The sequence below is a fragment of the Anopheles bellator genome, chromosome 2 (genome assembly GCF_943735745.2).
Source record: "Anopheles bellator chromosome 2, idAnoBellAS_SP24_06.2, whole genome shotgun sequence".
Taxonomy (NCBI): domain Eukaryota; kingdom Metazoa; phylum Arthropoda; class Insecta; order Diptera; family Culicidae; genus Anopheles; species Anopheles bellator.
This window is the reverse complement of record NC_071286.1, coordinates 35,435,836-35,451,225: the sequence shown is the minus strand read 5'-3', so window position 1 is coordinate 35,451,225 and position 15,390 is coordinate 35,435,836. Positions and strand designations below refer to the sequence as shown.

The following is a 15,390-nucleotide window of genomic DNA, read 5'->3' as shown; positions in this document are numbered from 1 at the left end:
GGGCGGGAGCCGTGGAGCTTGGATCGGGGTGCCTGCTGTCCGCCCGGGTTGACAGAGGTTCGGGAGGCGGTTTTAATTTACCATCGATAAAGAAACTAATTTCCAGCCATTGTCGTGGACCGAATGAACCGAGCGAGGGGATCCCATTTAACGATGGCCGTGGCCGTGAGGATGGCCAACTAGAGTGACCAGCCGATGTCAAGCGGCGATTAATCGCTTCATCACACATTCGGTCATTTTCCGCTTCACATGGATTCCGGCGGCGGTTCACGGGAGCACGGTAGCGTAACGGGGCCCCCGGCCACTCGCAACGTGGCTGTGGCTAATTCAATCAAGTTCAAGTTCAAGTGTTGCATACGAAGTTACGCCGCTTGACGCTTCACCGGTCGGCTCGTGGCCGGCGGCTCCGTCCCAGTTATCGAGGTTAATTTCATCCCAGCCCCATCACCGGAAGCCTCGACCGAGAGCCGGTTGACAACAGCCTCCGGCCTACTGCGGGTTCAGAAATTAACTGCCTTTCATCATCACGCCATCATCTTCCCCGGACGTCTAAGAAAACGCGTTACACAATACACCATTTTCTAGGCCCAACCCGAGACCCGCGTTCCTGTTCCGATGCACGGTAGAAAATGTGTCAAGTTATTGCCGTAATCGTGGCCCCTCGCTCTCTCTGTCTGTGGGACCAACCGCGATGTTGTGAGGCAATAGGTTAAGTAGACGCTAAGTGAACCCTTTAAGAGGAACGCGTTCCGGGGCGCTTCTTCCAATTTGCTACGCCTCGTAACGCTCCGCCGAGCTCGGCGAAACAGCGTTTTCGGAAGTTCCGGAGCTCCCACGAGCCACGCGCCCCGGCCGCCGGGCCGTGGTTAAGTGGAATTTGCGAAAACTGCTTATTAACTCATCTCTCTCTCTATCTCTGATGGCTCCGTTGGCGCCGCCGTAACGAGATTCAAATTTCTCGCCACAAAAAGGCTGTGGCAGAAAATGTGCAAGAAAGTCTGCGAGTGAAAGTAGCTTCTAATTTCGATTAATGTTGTGAGCCGCTAGTACACACAGCCGGTTAATTGTTGCTGGACCACACGTCGAAAACAATAACAACGACGACGAAGCACTCTTCTTGGGTCGCCCACAAACTGGAGCCATTTTCTAGGGCCAACCGGAACCGGACCGGGAAGGGAAACTGAATTCGAAATTATGTTTACGACTTCATTTGTCCACCGGTTTTAGTTCGACTTTAAGGGTAAAATCTTACTCGGCCAGGTGCATTTCACGAAACCAGCTTCACCGTAGGCCGGGCCCAAGTGTAAACTAGGTTAATCGTAGTGGCGGCCCGAAGCGGCACCGGTCACTGCACCCGGGCTCAAAGGCGTAAAACAGTGACATCATCCGATGCGTGATTTGCTCCCACCGGGCTCCCACCCGGGGTAGAAATCGAAATCGATATTTGCTGTCACCCGGACGCTCCGACCGATCAGATTCGGCTAATTCGGCCAACTTTCAACTTTCGGTGCTTACCCAAAATTTCGAACCAGCACTTTTATGGGTTTTTACTTTCCGAAGAAATAAAAAACCCACCACAAACGAAGCCTACCTCTGGTCGGCGGGTGCCCCATTCTTCCTAGCTCCGGACCCTGGTTCCGGAAGTTCACACGCGCTCCACAAGCCTCAGATAACTCAGAACAGAAACGCCGGGCTGGGTGGTAATCAGCGGAAGGATGAGTTCGTTTGAGTTTTTTATTTGCATTTTTCGGGCTCCTGAAAGAGGAAATCCGGTGATTTATTACCGGTAACGATAGCCATTCGAAGGGTTCCTTTTTATGGACCATTTTATTAGGCTATAGATTTTTCCAATTAGCATAAATTTATGACTTTCTCGCCCAAGTATTGAAGGGAAAGTTAGGCATCAGCTGATATGCTGATGTGCAGATAATGGGCCGATAAAACTCAATAATATTTTATAAACTGAGCAACTTTAGGTTATTATTAAAACCGCAGAACAGGTTGGGAAGCGAATTCTATTCGAAACCGTTCAAATATTGCTACGAATCCATCAAACTTTCAGATGGTCAACTTTCGCTCGGAATTCGGCTCGCTTTATTTTCTCCACCGTGGTCCCAGTAAAAGGGCCACCTGGTTTTAAAAATAATTCACGCTTCCCCACAGTTGCATGGTGCCGGTGCGAAATGGTTCGGTTTTCCGAAAAGGTTTCCCTTCACCGCCGTGTCACGAGCCATCACGTTTTCCGCCGTACGGTCTCATCTGAACCGATTCGATATCGAAAGACTTCAACGGCCAGGGCAGCGGCGAACCCTAGTGCTGCGCTCCAAGCGAGGGCGACAATATCGGCCGGTATCCGCGATACGCTCCGAATCTCCGGGACGTGCCTAATCGATTTGGTGATTCCGACCGATCGGTGTGTCCGCCGGTGCGTGAGAATTTCCATACCCATCCGGCCGGCCCGGGGTGCCGAGATTCGATATGCAAATTTCGCCCGCCATAACGCTCGAACGTAATGATGATGGTTGGATCACGTTTTTCGATTATTTTCACCTTTCATCGGCGACCGTCGATCGACACCGATCGAAAGCGGGCGACAATGGGTGGCACTAAAAAAAAAAGGGTAACGGAGGTGGTTGACTTTTTTTCCGGTTGCCTTGAAAGGAGTGGCCGTCTGCGGCTGATAACGACGGCGACGGAGGCGACCACCGGGTGCCCGGACGACCGTTGATGGCACTGGGTGCGATCACTTAGCGAGCGACAGGTTTCACTTTCTCGCGCACCTCCTCAGAACCGAAAATACGCTACTAAACTACAAAATAAAAACCACCCAAAACAAAACCGCAACCCGAACCGGACGTGCGCGCCAAAAGTGTGTTTAAAGTAAAATGCAAAGCAGAAGAGAAAAACAAAACTTTAACCGCACACATTCGCGCTGGCCACCGGATGTGGCCGTTTGGCCCGTACTACTTGCGCGGAGCGAATGCACTTTCACCGCGCGCGGAGATTCCGAACCAACGGAGGTGATTTAATCCGATGTTTCATTACTTCTCCCGGCCGCGTTGGTGCGTTCTTTGGGAAACTCATTTACGTGCGGCAATTTTAATGCAAATCAGCTGTGGCTTTATTTGCCTCTGCCTCGGCCGGATTCTGGTGTGGATTACGGGTGTGGATTGGGGATGTGTTAGAAACCCGCACAACAGATGCGTTGGTCAGCGTCGGGTATTTAAATGATGAAACTCCACTTTGTTCTGTTTCTTCCGACATTTTGCTCACTTTCTCATCGAACCGCCGCCAGACGAACGGGCACGAAATTTTCCCCCCAATTTGGCCTTGATGTTATTTCCACCCCGGAGTGCGGAGTGCAGAAGAATGACGATAAGAACAACCGTTTCCGGTCGTGGGTAGCCGGTGGAAAAACGTAGAAAGTCGCTTACGATAACAAAGTTGAGAACAAGATCGGTGCCCGGCGTGCGCGAGGGGGGAACGTAAAAGTTTCACGCCCGGCCGCCAGCGCTTCGCCAATCGTGTGGTTTCGCTTCACCGGAATGACCATGAAATGCGGGGGGTGCAATGCTGCGAAGAACGGACTCAGACGGCGCGCTAGATATCGGGCCCGTCTGGCCCGAGCCGTTGAACTCGGGACCGCCCCGGGGATGGCAGAACGTAATTCAATCACGCGACGCGTGGAAACTATGCTGCGTGAAACAGTAATTATGCTTGCGTGCTGGGCGTTCTTTCTTCGCGCAGCCGTAATGTGCCGTATTCTTTCATACTCATACTTTAATTGAATTGAACTCGAGCACCTAGAGGCGATCAGAGCTTTTAAGAAGGCAAAGGGATATTTGCTACTCATGTCGGTATGAACAGAACTAAAGACAACGGTAGCGGCAGAAAAGTAAAACAAACTTTTCCTCGGCTCATTCGTCGACTGGGGTGTTTTAGAAACAATTGGGTGATTAGTAAAAACAATTTATGGCTTTATGGATGTTCTATGACTATTTATGCGGTTCAATTAAATGCCTTTACACTCGCCATCTTCAGCTCGAGTGAATCTCGAATTCACATAACATCGAACGGATATTTAATTTTAATATGTTGCCATCGTATACGACTTGACAACCTACTACAGGCACTAATGTTCTACTACACTTCCGACTGGTTTCGAATATTTTCGTGTAAATTTATTATTGTGGAAACAAACAAATTAATTTCGCCGATATGAAATGCGATGCCCTGAGCACAATACTTGAATACTATTGACAACCATTGAAAATTATGCTACAGTATTCTATTATTTGAAAAATATTCGCTACTAATTTTTACAACATAATAATTTAGTGTAATCAATCTGGACATCTTTTGGCTGATTCAGGTTTCTAATAACCTTACTACATGAGCCCGCCAAAGATTTGCTTACCTAAAAAACTATCGTTTGTCAACGAACTAAAAAGATTTCGATACTATTGGCAAACTGGTTGCCAACTCCTGTAGCAAGTACGAACTTTTCATGGCACATCAGGGCACGAAATGTATGGTAGCAAGGATGGTCGGATGCCAACTCAAAGATTAATAACCCATCATACCATAGCATAAATATCATTAATGGCCGGAATCGGTGTCTTCACCTGTCCCAACTGCATAACTCACGCAGAGCGCATAACACACCCGTGTAGACTTTCACGGAATTCGATCAGCTTCTTGGGCGATGTGTGTAGAGACACACATTTTAGACAAACAGTGAACAGTAAACAGTAAGTTAGCCTCGTTTACTTTACCTCGCTGGACGCCCTCTCTCGGGCTGCCTTTCTGAAAGGGTCTCGTTAAAGTGGGAAAAAAGGTGTCATTTAAATCATCTCTCTCGGCACCTGACACCACGGGACGGACTTCTCGGATGATGAAAAGATAAATAAACGTCCCGGTTTACGAATAAATGGCCACCCGCCGTGCGCCCCACCAGCTTCCCAGCCGCCGGGCGTCAGCGTCTCCCCGATTGTACCGTTCGCCGTGCCCTGCACCAAGGGAATTGGGTCGCCGAAACAAACCAAGTGGCCGGGCTTCACTGGGCTGGGTGTAAGAACAAGACGCGCGGCGTCTGTTTTCGGATCGCTTTAATCGTCCTGCGGTTTTTGTGGCCCAAACCGGCAACGGCACACACAATTGTAATCCGCTAACCGCGGCATGCGGCATGCAGTCCCCCGGCGCGATCGGTTCCGGCCCCACAACGAGGACAACTCCGCTTTTTGGCTGCAACCGTGTTTCAGTGCGATGGAGTGAATGGCCGCGTTATTATTTGTTTTCAGCCATATTTTTACTCTCGTTCAAAATGAGGACTGATCCCGATGGGGCCGGGGGAGTCTTTAATGAAAATTGAGCCTCGCGTTCCACCGGCGTCCGGAGTCGCTCCGCAGCGGGGCCGACGATCGGCCTCCGTGGCTCTGACACAGTTCGAGCGCCACCGTGTCGGGTACGGTTCGGCATCGGAATCGAATATGCACGGGCAGAATCGCACGAGGCTCCGGCCACGGAGGAAATGAGTTTATTCGGCCGACCCCGACCACGGCCGAAAGTCGCCTGCCGGCTCCCGGGGGCACTTTCTTTTGTGTGGCGGAACATATTCCGAAACGCGCGCACTTCTCGCGCATACAAAACGTGATCGGACGCCGCGCCAACGGTTGGTGTGGAATCGCGTGGAAGGTGGGAAAAATCAACCCGTTTGGGTTTCTTTATACTTTTCGGGAGTTGCATCGGGTTGAAATTGTGTCACCAGAGAACCTCGGGGTTGTGGCCACTGCCGGCCGTTTCTTGGTCGTGTTCCGGAGCAAAGACGAACATTGGTGGGCCAACTTACCTCACAGGCCGAAGCTAAAGTCTTCGCCACTTTCATCGCTCAGCACGTCGAAGAAGTCGGAACTGTCGTCCACGGCGTTCGGTGGCACGAAGGCCCCACCGAACACGTTGTCCAGTCGCTCCTCGACCCCCATCTGCGTGGCGATCCCGTACACTAGCCGCATCAGGACGAGCCGGACAAAGTTCGGGGTGTTTGTTTCGCGCGACTCGTAGTACAGCTGCTTCAGTGTCTTTCGCGATGGAGCCCGCCGGCGGTGCGGAAACCGACGCCGGGCCTCACTGAGGCTGGCCACAAGCAGCACCACCACGAGCCCGATCACCAACATCCGACGGGTGTTCATTTTCGCTGTCACGCACGCTCGACGAGCTCACTTTTGGTGCTGGAAACCGGAAGTCTGTCTCAGATCTGAAGACGTTCTGAATGTTGTCCCGTGCTTGGTACAGATCGATTTAGATCTCGATGCACTTACACGCGTACACACTTCCACTAGAGCGCACGAGTTCAAAAATATCGGTTGATTCACGGTTGTTGTTCGTCGAACGTAGCACCACTGGGCGAGAGTGTCCCGGTCGGAAGATAAAAGCTCAAGACGCAGAAAACCGATATTCAACCGAACCGGGGTCCTGGCAAAGCAGTCGTTGGGGCACAGCGCGATCACGTTGGGCGTTCAAACAGAAATGATCACCAACGATCGTAGCGCGCAGCGGAGTAAACTTTCGATGCCTGTCTTAAGCGTGCTGCATCTCTTTCTTGGCTAGTCTTTTCATTTCTTTTCTACACGGCGTGCGATCGCCTTCGCCGATCTCTTTCTACTCGTAGCACGATCGCCTGTGTGCGAAACGAGCGAAATGTTTCAAAGGGTTGAAATGTTTCCTCGATGCGCGGAAATCGCCATTTTCACAGCGTTCAGATTGCGTTCCGACCACGTTGGCTTGTGAGATGTCCTTTTCTCACTCATAACTATTGTGAATAAGGCATCATAAGCATTAGACTAGTGATCGTTATCTTAAAATGTTACTTTATCGGTTGTACTTCTGCGTTAAATCGATATCCTCTTTACCAAGGATGCTACTGAAGCAAGAACAATGTTGAATAAATTGATCATCAAGGTGGTAATTGCTATGATAATTGCTGTGCCAATTTTCTGAAAAGCCCAACCCGGCTTTGGATTCTGATTCTGATTGGTTTCCCTTCTTGCTTTCCGTTGGATACATGCCAACGTTTGCATCAGCTAATGCCAACGTTTGCATTAGCTCAAACTGCTATCCGGGTTTTGTCGAAATTTACCTAGATTTTGTATTCTAATTATCTGGTGCATGATTCGTGTACAAGTTCTACGGTTCCACAAAAACGATTTACTCGAGTCGTCGTTTTTGGAGCAGATTTTTCCGAAGCAACGTGTTACGGAAACCACCCAAGACACTGTGATGGCTAAGAAGTGGCGCAGCATGTGAAAACCTCTGCGCCAGGTCGAGAAGAAAAGCGCGAGTAGGGTTTTCCCCGGAACTTCCGACGGAAACTGAGTTCGTGCATTACTACGAGAATTTCCTTACTTACCTTCCCCAATTCTTTCGATGGCCAAATTCTTTCATATTTCAGCGAAAAAAAAGAAAATTCTAACGAAGGCTCTTGGGGGGTAAAAGGAAAATGTAATGAAATAAATACAGGCCGAGGATCTTAAGGAGAAACACTATACTAATCAACCCTATTACATAGCACCCAAACAGTTCTGTTTAAGATATTGCAAGTTTTTTGTTTAATCTAACAAATACGTACGTCCATCGAATCCGTCTAGCGTACTTCACCTCTCAACCGTTAGATAAACCATTTATCCAACTTTAAATTAGGCAAAATAGTTTATTTCTTCTTGGTTTAATTTATGTAATTCATGGTACATCTTCATCCGATACATCGTAAACTTCGAGTGGAGCTACGCTATCGACGTCTTCCACCAAATCGCTACAACCATTCGACTTTCGTATGACATCACCCCACAAAAAATGTGTCTCACAGATGGGGCAATCACCCTCAACGGGAACGTACTGACCTGGTTCTAATACCCTTTCAGCAAGGCATGCAAGATGAGAAATGAGGTGACATCGTGGCTGAATGCATCGTAAAACTAGTTCCGCATCTTTTTGCCCTCCTTCGCCAGCGAATGGCTGGCGACAAAGAACACAATCAGTTCGACGGTCTTCGGGAACGCTCTCCACTGTTGGAGCGTCACCATCATCTTCCGATTCGGAACTAATTGCCGTATTGTCCACAGCGCCGCCGCCCAGCCCTTGCGCACTGAGTTTTACATCATCGCCCATTTTCGCACCTCCCATTACAAGCAAGTCATACTCGTCGAAATCGTAATTGACGTCTATTTTTCCACTCTTTGGACGGTCCGATTTCTTTACAGTGCCTTTTGCCTCCTTTTTCTTTTCTTTCTTTCCGCTCACCTTCTTTACGCGACCAAAGCAGATGGGCATGTGCAAGGGTGGTGACTTTCCGGCCTGAGACGAGATGGGAACCGAAACAATTTCTAAAGCGTTCACACATACGTAACAAGAATGGCTAGCATTCGGTTTGCATTACCTCGAAATCCCGATGAAAATCATCCGCAAACCAGCGTATCGTGAGCGGCAACCGATTCCACGGGCCTATCCGTAGCATTTCGGAAAGTATACGAAAGTTGTACTCGAAGTTTGATTCCTTGCGGAGCCTTTTCTGCAGCTCCGGTATTTGCTTTAGCCGGCGAGAAACACGAGGCTGCTGCCAAGCCCATTCGAACTGAAACACAATCGTAAAATTCCGATCAACAGTCAGCGCCTAATGTTTCCTATGCGTTCAAGCTCATGTTACTTACGCGTAGCGCCGAGATGTTGTTTGGAAACCCATGTACGATCATCACCATTATCCTGTGGGAATATAATGCGTCATTTAACATCAAAGTTCTCCTTATCGGCATCAAATGCGCCTCACCATGGTCCCCTGTTTGAGGTGCGCTTTGCACCGCCGACATCGCGTCCACCGTTATGCTGTTTTATTCGACGGTTCGGATCTACCGTGTAGCCGATATAGGTGCGTCCGTTGAATTTCGGATTCGCACTTTTGCTCACCAAAAGGTACACGCCGAAGAAATCTTCTATCTCGGCAGCACTCTGCTGGCTAAAATTGAACATCTTCCTCTAGACAAAAGGGAAATACAGAATAAGCGAGAAAATGATATTCCAAAAACTCACCTGTTCCCGGGCATCGGCTGGGTAATTTGCAGTCCGCGGAGGAAAATAATCTTAATCTATTGGTTACTGGGCCGCAGAGGAAAGTATCAGCTAGTCAGCGGGCCGCACCACACAAAGAACATGTTTTTTCATTAAATTTTACGCACTTTGATTTGGTTTGGATATGAGATAAGTCGTATCAGTCACTTCTACGCCGGCAGCCGAACCGACAAGAAGTATTTTTTGTGATTTATTGCTGACAATTCTGCTGGTTTAACGTAATGGTTTAACTGGTTTAACGTGGCCGCGGGCCGCACAAAACAGTTTCGCGGGCCGCGAGTTTAAGACCTCTGCCGTAGATGAACGTTGCGATGATTCCTTTTGATATTGATCAACATTTTTTTACAATATTTGGGATTGTAATTACTTACTTTTAATTACTTTTCACGAATGTTTTCTGCGTAAAAATGATTTATGTTGTTTGCAGGATCAGTATTAACCGCTAACCGCGCTGTCAGAATGAGTGTCAAAAGACAATCCAGGGTTGTAGCCTGTTTCGGTTCAGTCGTACGAAACTGAATTTAGAAAGTAATTTTAAAGAGGGAAAATGCTAGACAAGCTCATTTTATTCTTTTGTTGTTCCTTGTTTCTTTTGTTTACTATGGCAAAATAATTTAGTATGGGAAATAATTTCGAACCGTTAAGTTTCGAATAGTTTACGGCGACCTCATTTTTTTATTTCGCTTACGCCGACTTTGTCGGCTTCGGGCGCTTTTCGGAACACCCTGTGCAGTAGAGATAATTGTCAAAATGTCGAAAGAATTTTTCATTACAAAAGCTGACCCCAACACAAACTGCATTCCCGTCGTTGCTGTGCATTTCTGGTTGTAATTGGTAGTTCCCGATCATTATCAATTCCGAACATGTCGCGAAGGACGCTTTGATTGTAGCGCACGTGAAAGACAGTGGCACGAATAAGTAGGCCGTGAGCTCCGTAGTTCCGTCCTCCATTGCTCGACGTCGCACTCCGTCTCCGTCGTCATCGTCTGCGTCTGGTTCCGCTCCCGTGCGCCCATATTCGGTACATATTCCGCCAGTTCCCGCGCCACTCGTCGAGTTCTCCCGTTGTGGCCTTGCGTTGCAGGTGCACAACGGGACGGATAACGTAGCCTTTCGCGTGTGAAGAGTGTCGGTTGTCGCGGCTACTGTCCACATCCCCCACGTCAGTGCTACTGTGCGTGATGTCGAAAACGCTAAAGCGCCCTGTCGCTGGGACGCATCCGCACTGCTACATTCCTAGCCGCCTCGAGGAGCGGAGGGCGCGCAACCGAGCCCTCCGCCAGGAGCGGCGCCGTAAGCCGGACAAGCCGGACGATTTCGTCACGTACGAGGACAGTGACAGCGAAGAGGAAACGCCATGCCAACAAAACCAGGTGCTGAACACGTCCTACAACTTTGTCGACTACATCCGCAGCCGGGAGTCGGACCTGCGCGAATCGCGCTCGATTGATCCGGCGTACGCCAGCCGTCACATCCTCACGCATGACATGTTCAAGGAGACACCGATCTCGCTCGGTAACATCAACAAGGTGTTTTGCTCACAGTGGCTCAGCAACCGGCAGGTGGTGTTCGGTACCAAGTGCAATAAGCTGATGGTGTACGACGTCAATATGCGGAGGGTCGATGCAATACCGACGCTACCGAACAGAAACGGCGGCAGTCCTGACACGCAGTCCGGCATTCACGCGTGCCAGATCAACCCGAGCCACAGCTTGCTGGCCACCGGGGCCCGCCATTCGGCCGACATTGCCATCTACCGCCTGCCTACCCTCGATCCGCTCTGCATCGGCGAGAACGCGCACACCGACTGGGTGTTTGATATGTGCTGGCTCGACGATCAGTTTCTGGTGTCTGGGTCGCGGGACACCAAGCTGGCGCTCTGGCGCGTCAACGAGGATCTGATGGATTTTCCCGAGACGAAGGGGTGCGCGGACAATAACATCACCAGCAGCGCCAGTAGCACCAGTGGGGCTAGTAGTAGCAGCACCTCGAGCACCACCACCAGCAGCACCAGCAACGTCGGTGGCAGCAACAGTAACAGCAACGGCGTGGGCAGCGAACAAGAGGCCGCCGAAAGTGGTGAGGCGGACGAGCAGGAGCAGGATGTGCCACGGTACGCGCACATTTCGCCCGTCTCGGTGAAGGACTGTCGCGGGGCGCAAAAGATCCGGGCGGTGTGCTTCAATCGCGAATACCGCGAGCTGGCACTGCTGTCACTCAACGGTTATCTGCATCTGTTCAACGCGGAAACGTTCTCGCAGAAGCTGTCCCGCAAGCTGCCCAACTGCCAAGAGAACGTTTGTATCGCGTGCCAACCGAACGGTCTGTACGCGGTCGGCTGCCGCTCCTACACACTGCTGCTGGACCCGAGGACGCTACAGGTAAGCGAACCCACGGCAGCCAGTTTCCTTATTCTCTTCATATCTGTAGGTAAATTAACGAATGACTTGGCGGGTATAATCCTGAATGGTACACATTGGCAACTATGCGTGGATCTGGCAAAAAGCAGTTGAAGATCTAGTATAATAATTGTGGAAGTGTGCGGCCAAAACGTGTAGTGATCGTTCAGACAAACCAAGAACGTGAGGGGGAAAGTAGTTCCTTTACCTTCTGGGTCTTACTGTTGAAGTGTTGGTCCGAAGATCAGTTTCAAGCTGAAGTCAGAATGTTTAGAATGATAATGTTTTAATGGCTTTGTTGATCTTTGTTTAATTGCTTTGTTGTAGCATGTTGCGCGTGAGTATTGATGATATGAGCTTATCTCGCTTGGCATGGGTGTTGAAATAGACGGACATAGGAATTAGCCCCACAATGTTTTGCATTTCAAGCGAGACTGAAGTAAAACTGATCACGGTAACTTTGAGACAAGTTCCCAAGAGACAACTTTGAGACTGAGTTCATCTAGTACTCATAGAGTGCAACCTTGGGAAATAAATAAGTTTTAACATTAAAAAACTCATCCGTATTCGTGTAGCAAATCCTTTTTAATGTACAACTTTGGAGTAGCAAAGTATCTTTCGTGCCCTGTCCCTTCAGCAAACCAGTAACACATGATTAAACAACTTACCTGTGCGTCTTCCGTTTCACCACCAGGCGGTAAAGAAAATTGCCTCACGGTACAGTGGGTGCGGGATCCGGTCGGCAAGCTTCCAAGGAAACATTCTTACCATTGGCACCGGCATGGGCATGCTAATGTTCTACGACATTCGGGCGGGCAAGTATCTGGAGTCCTGCATAAATTCATCGCGGACGGTCGTGCTAAAGGCAAGCCGCGGCTATGTGGTAAGCAAACGAACGAGTGACAAGATGTCAAACAGTTGAACAATAAATACTCAGCGTCGATTGTATTCTTTTCTTCATTCGCATGATCCCTCATTACCTGTCGCAGGCACAGTTTCCAGAGGAGGAAATCGATGGCTTCCAGCAGCTCAAGTACACGCCAGCCATCTACACCCACTGCTACGACAGTAGCGGAACGAGACTGTTCACCGCCGGCGGACCACTTCCGGCCACATTGATTGGCAACTATGCGGGCATCTGGCAATAAGCATGCGGCACCGAATGGGGAAGTGATGAGTTGATCGCTCGTCGTACGCGCCCCGGTTGTGGCTTCTTTGGTTCTGCAAAATCACACAGAACGGCACAAGGAGCAAATCACAGCAGGCCAGGCGGGCTCGTTTCTCTTTCACAAATGAGGACTTTTTGCTTCCGAAATCACGCTGACAGGATTCACGTCGAATCGATCACAGGGCTAGGATGTATGGAACAAAAATGAACACAAAACCGCAGGCACACCCTGCCAGGGCGGACCTAATTAGCAAATTTATAACGAACATCCCGGTGCCGGTATCGGGAAACTCGTTTATCATATAAGTCAGCTAGAGAACACATTTAATTGATAAATTACATTTAGACTAGACTTAGGCGTACAGGTTGTCGCTGTCGTAGTAATTGGGGTTAAAAAGACGAACGGGTATGGACAAAAATTTTGTTTGGCTTTACAAAGTGTTAAGAAGGCGACAAGTAAGTGAAAGCAAGAAACTTACAGCACATGGTCGCGATCATTATCGATCGGGACGGGGGGCACGAAAATGGAAACGCACCGCTCATAGTTTTCACATTGCAACCGCAATTACCAATTCTATTACTTTGTTGTTGAAAATGTATCCTCTTTTAATTTGACGCAATTGAGAAACGCTCGAGAGAAAGATAGGAACCTAAAACACGGGATTCATTAGGCATAGTTAAATACGATGTACGATCCGGCCAGGCAATACTGGCCCTTTTGGAAGACGAAGCGTTTCTGGCCCAGCGTTTCGAGATTCATTAAAACACAATAAAATACTTAAAATTGTGGACATTGGACATCAGTATCAACTCTGCATAAGAATAAATCTTCGCGGAACAGAGCTCGGTCAAACAGACCGAGTGAGATTGACGAATCTGGAAACACCGGGCCAGGGCCTCCGTTGTCTAAAAAGGCAATATTTTCTTAATTGCCCACTGTCTTTAGGCATAGTATCACGCTTTACTATTCGTTTACCGTTTCGCCTTTTAATTTCCTCTTTGTTTTTCGCTTTACCATTTTATCGACGTCGACGTCGAGTTTTACTACAGCTTATTAGTTGACTATTCTGATATTTATCGTGCTGGCCAACTGTCGAAGGCTAAACGGGGGCTATGAGAAGGAAGCAGGAGTAGCAAAAATGGAACAAACGGTAGAAAGGGCCGATATTTTTTATAGCAAAAGAAAGCGGATAGACATTCTTCGTCTATCGGCAAGGGCTCACAAGGAAACTGTACAGACGTGTGCGTGTGCGTAGATGTATGTTCGACTTTTTTATGGTCCCTTGCGATGCGAAGCGGATTGTAATGCATCAAACTCTAAAATTGCGAAAACAGATTTAATAAAAGACTAAGTATGGATCCATGTAAACGGTGGACGTCAGTTGGGCGGAAACTTGCAGGAATTTACAACGGTCGGCGGCAACTGAAGAGACGTATAATTTGAACTATCGAAAATAAATGATTCATTAAAACGGGCAACCCGGCAATCGGGGCTACCCGGATATCTCGTTTGTATCGTTCGCAAATGGTGCTGTGTTTTCATTGAAGCCATTGAGAAAGCCTTCAGCAGAGCTCGATATCCTCGATAGGATTAGGAGAGCAGAAATGTGCCATCGATATGCGATGAAAGAGATAAGTGAATCTCCGATGGCAATCGTATGGGTGTCATGATCTGTGCCTCCACACGATGAATTGCCACTCCTATCGGTTATGAAGCCCTGGTAGTTTGTCTCATTCGATTCGAGAGCACATTGCGTGAAGCCGTAAATATTCGTTGGTAAATAATTTGAAAACAAACCGTCCTTCTGAGATAAGCATTGAATGAAGAATGAACTCATCGTGGACAAAAAATTGGTTTCAATCAGTAACAGTTTAATTTGGGAAGCATGTATCGATCGTGTACATTTAAACTGTAGTACTATGTCGCCTTTTTTAGCAAAATAGGAAGGAAATGAAATTGGAAGAACTCGAATTATTCACCAGAATAAACTTTTCAAAAACACCTTACCTGTGGCGCGTGACTTTTACCAGTTCCGCAGATAAACCGAAGAAACTATCGGAATTCTTTCTCAAGGAAAGTGAAAGCAGTGAGTTCATTTATAAAGTTGTTAGTTTTCATATTTGTTGATTTTATTATTTCTTATTCCGGATCAGGATTGGTGAATTGTGTGTGTTTTCACATCAATTCAGCCAGTGGTTTAAGTTATCTTTCTCCCGCGTTGTTCTGCTCTTATACTGTCTCTAACAAAAAGTATGTCATAATAATAATAATAATAATGAATCTATGATAAAAATAATATAATATTTCAATATACCTATAGTGTTTTACAATAATGTATATCTAGTAATAATTATTATAGTAATAATATGTCTCTAAACCTCTAAACAAATCTTACAATATTCCACAATTCTAGTGCATCACGGTTTTGCCCCCTATTCGAAACGAACACCATCGTAAGGTACCGCGCTAGCAGCTGCTGCGAAAGGACAGTGCGCGTCGTTCTGTTCCGTATTCCAGGATGCTTCTGTGTTTTACAAGTAGTATCGCCGAGCGAGTGTATGCACCTTGCGTTAGAATACCTGCGTACCGATCGTGTAATATCGTTTCCCGTGCCACGCTTTCGTCCTACAGCGCACAGTTACGAACCCAAAATATCGTTACAACCCAGCACACATGTGCTTTTGTTCAACGGACTACAGCATTTG

General features: G+C 48.1%; 3 protein-coding genes across 4 annotated transcripts; 1 reads left to right on the top strand and 2 right to left on the bottom strand.

Annotated features, from left to right (window-relative positions):
• Positions 1 to 5,849: 5,849 nt before the first annotated feature.
• LOC131211199 (uncharacterized) lies at positions 5,850 to 6,188 on the bottom strand. Its single transcript, XM_058204587.1, has one exon. It carries the CDS (start codon positions 6,186 to 6,188, stop codon positions 5,850 to 5,852), a length of 339 nt encoding a protein of 112 aa, XP_058060570.1.
• Positions 6,189 to 7,734: 1,546 nt separating this feature from the next.
• Positions 7,735 to 9,241, bottom strand: LOC131207451 (structure-specific endonuclease subunit SLX1 homolog). Its single transcript, XM_058200063.1, has 5 exons — positions 9,079 to 9,241; positions 8,819 to 9,004; positions 8,703 to 8,754; positions 8,432 to 8,626; positions 7,735 to 8,349 (listed from the first exon to the last, which is right to left on the bottom strand). Exons 1-5 carry the CDS (start codon positions 9,090 to 9,092, stop codon positions 7,735 to 7,737), a joined length of 1,062 nt encoding a protein of 353 aa, XP_058056046.1. The 5' UTR covers positions 9,093 to 9,241.
• A 765-nt stretch (positions 9,242 to 10,006) lies between these two features.
• On the top strand, positions 10,007 to 14,177 carry LOC131208915 (DDB1- and CUL4-associated factor 12 homolog). 2 transcript variants are annotated; one of them, XM_058201856.1, is made up of 4 exons: positions 10,007 to 11,045; positions 11,214 to 11,498; positions 12,211 to 12,399; positions 12,512 to 14,177. In XM_058201856.1, exons 1-4 carry the CDS (start codon positions 10,299 to 10,301, stop codon positions 12,662 to 12,664), a joined length of 1,374 nt encoding a protein of 457 aa, XP_058057839.1. In that variant the 5' UTR covers positions 10,007 to 10,298; the 3' UTR covers positions 12,665 to 14,177. The 2 variants fall into 2 exon arrangements, with proteins under 2 accessions (XP_058057839.1, XP_058057838.1); XM_058201855.1 differs by having other exon boundaries at positions 10,007 to 11,498; positions 12,506 to 14,177.
• Positions 14,178 to 15,390: the final 1,213 nt, after the last annotated feature.

Coding starts and splice junctions, on each gene's coding strand:
- LOC131207451 (XM_058200063.1), bottom strand. Junction 8,627..8,702: donor ACAACATCTCGGCGCTACGC/GTAAGTAACATG, acceptor ATTGTGTTTCAG/TTCGAATGGGCTTGGCAGCA. Junction 8,350..8,431: donor ATTTTCATCGGGATTTCGAG/GTAATGCAAACC, acceptor ATCTCGTCTCAG/GCCGGAAAGTCACCACCCTT.
- LOC131211199 (XM_058204587.1), bottom strand. CDS start 6,188: ATGAACACCCGTCGGATGTTGGTGATCGGGCTCGTGGTGGTGCTGCTT.
- LOC131208915 (XM_058201855.1), top strand. CDS start 10,299: ATGTCGAAAACGCTAAAGCGCCCTGTCGCTGGGACGCATCCGCACTGC. Junction 11,499..12,210: donor TGGACCCGAGGACGCTACAG/GTAAGCGAACCC, acceptor TTTCACCACCAG/GCGGTAAAGAAAATTGCCTC. Junction 12,400..12,505: donor AGGCAAGCCGCGGCTATGTG/GTAAGCAAACGA, acceptor TACCTGTCGCAG/GCACAGTTTCCAGAGGAGGA.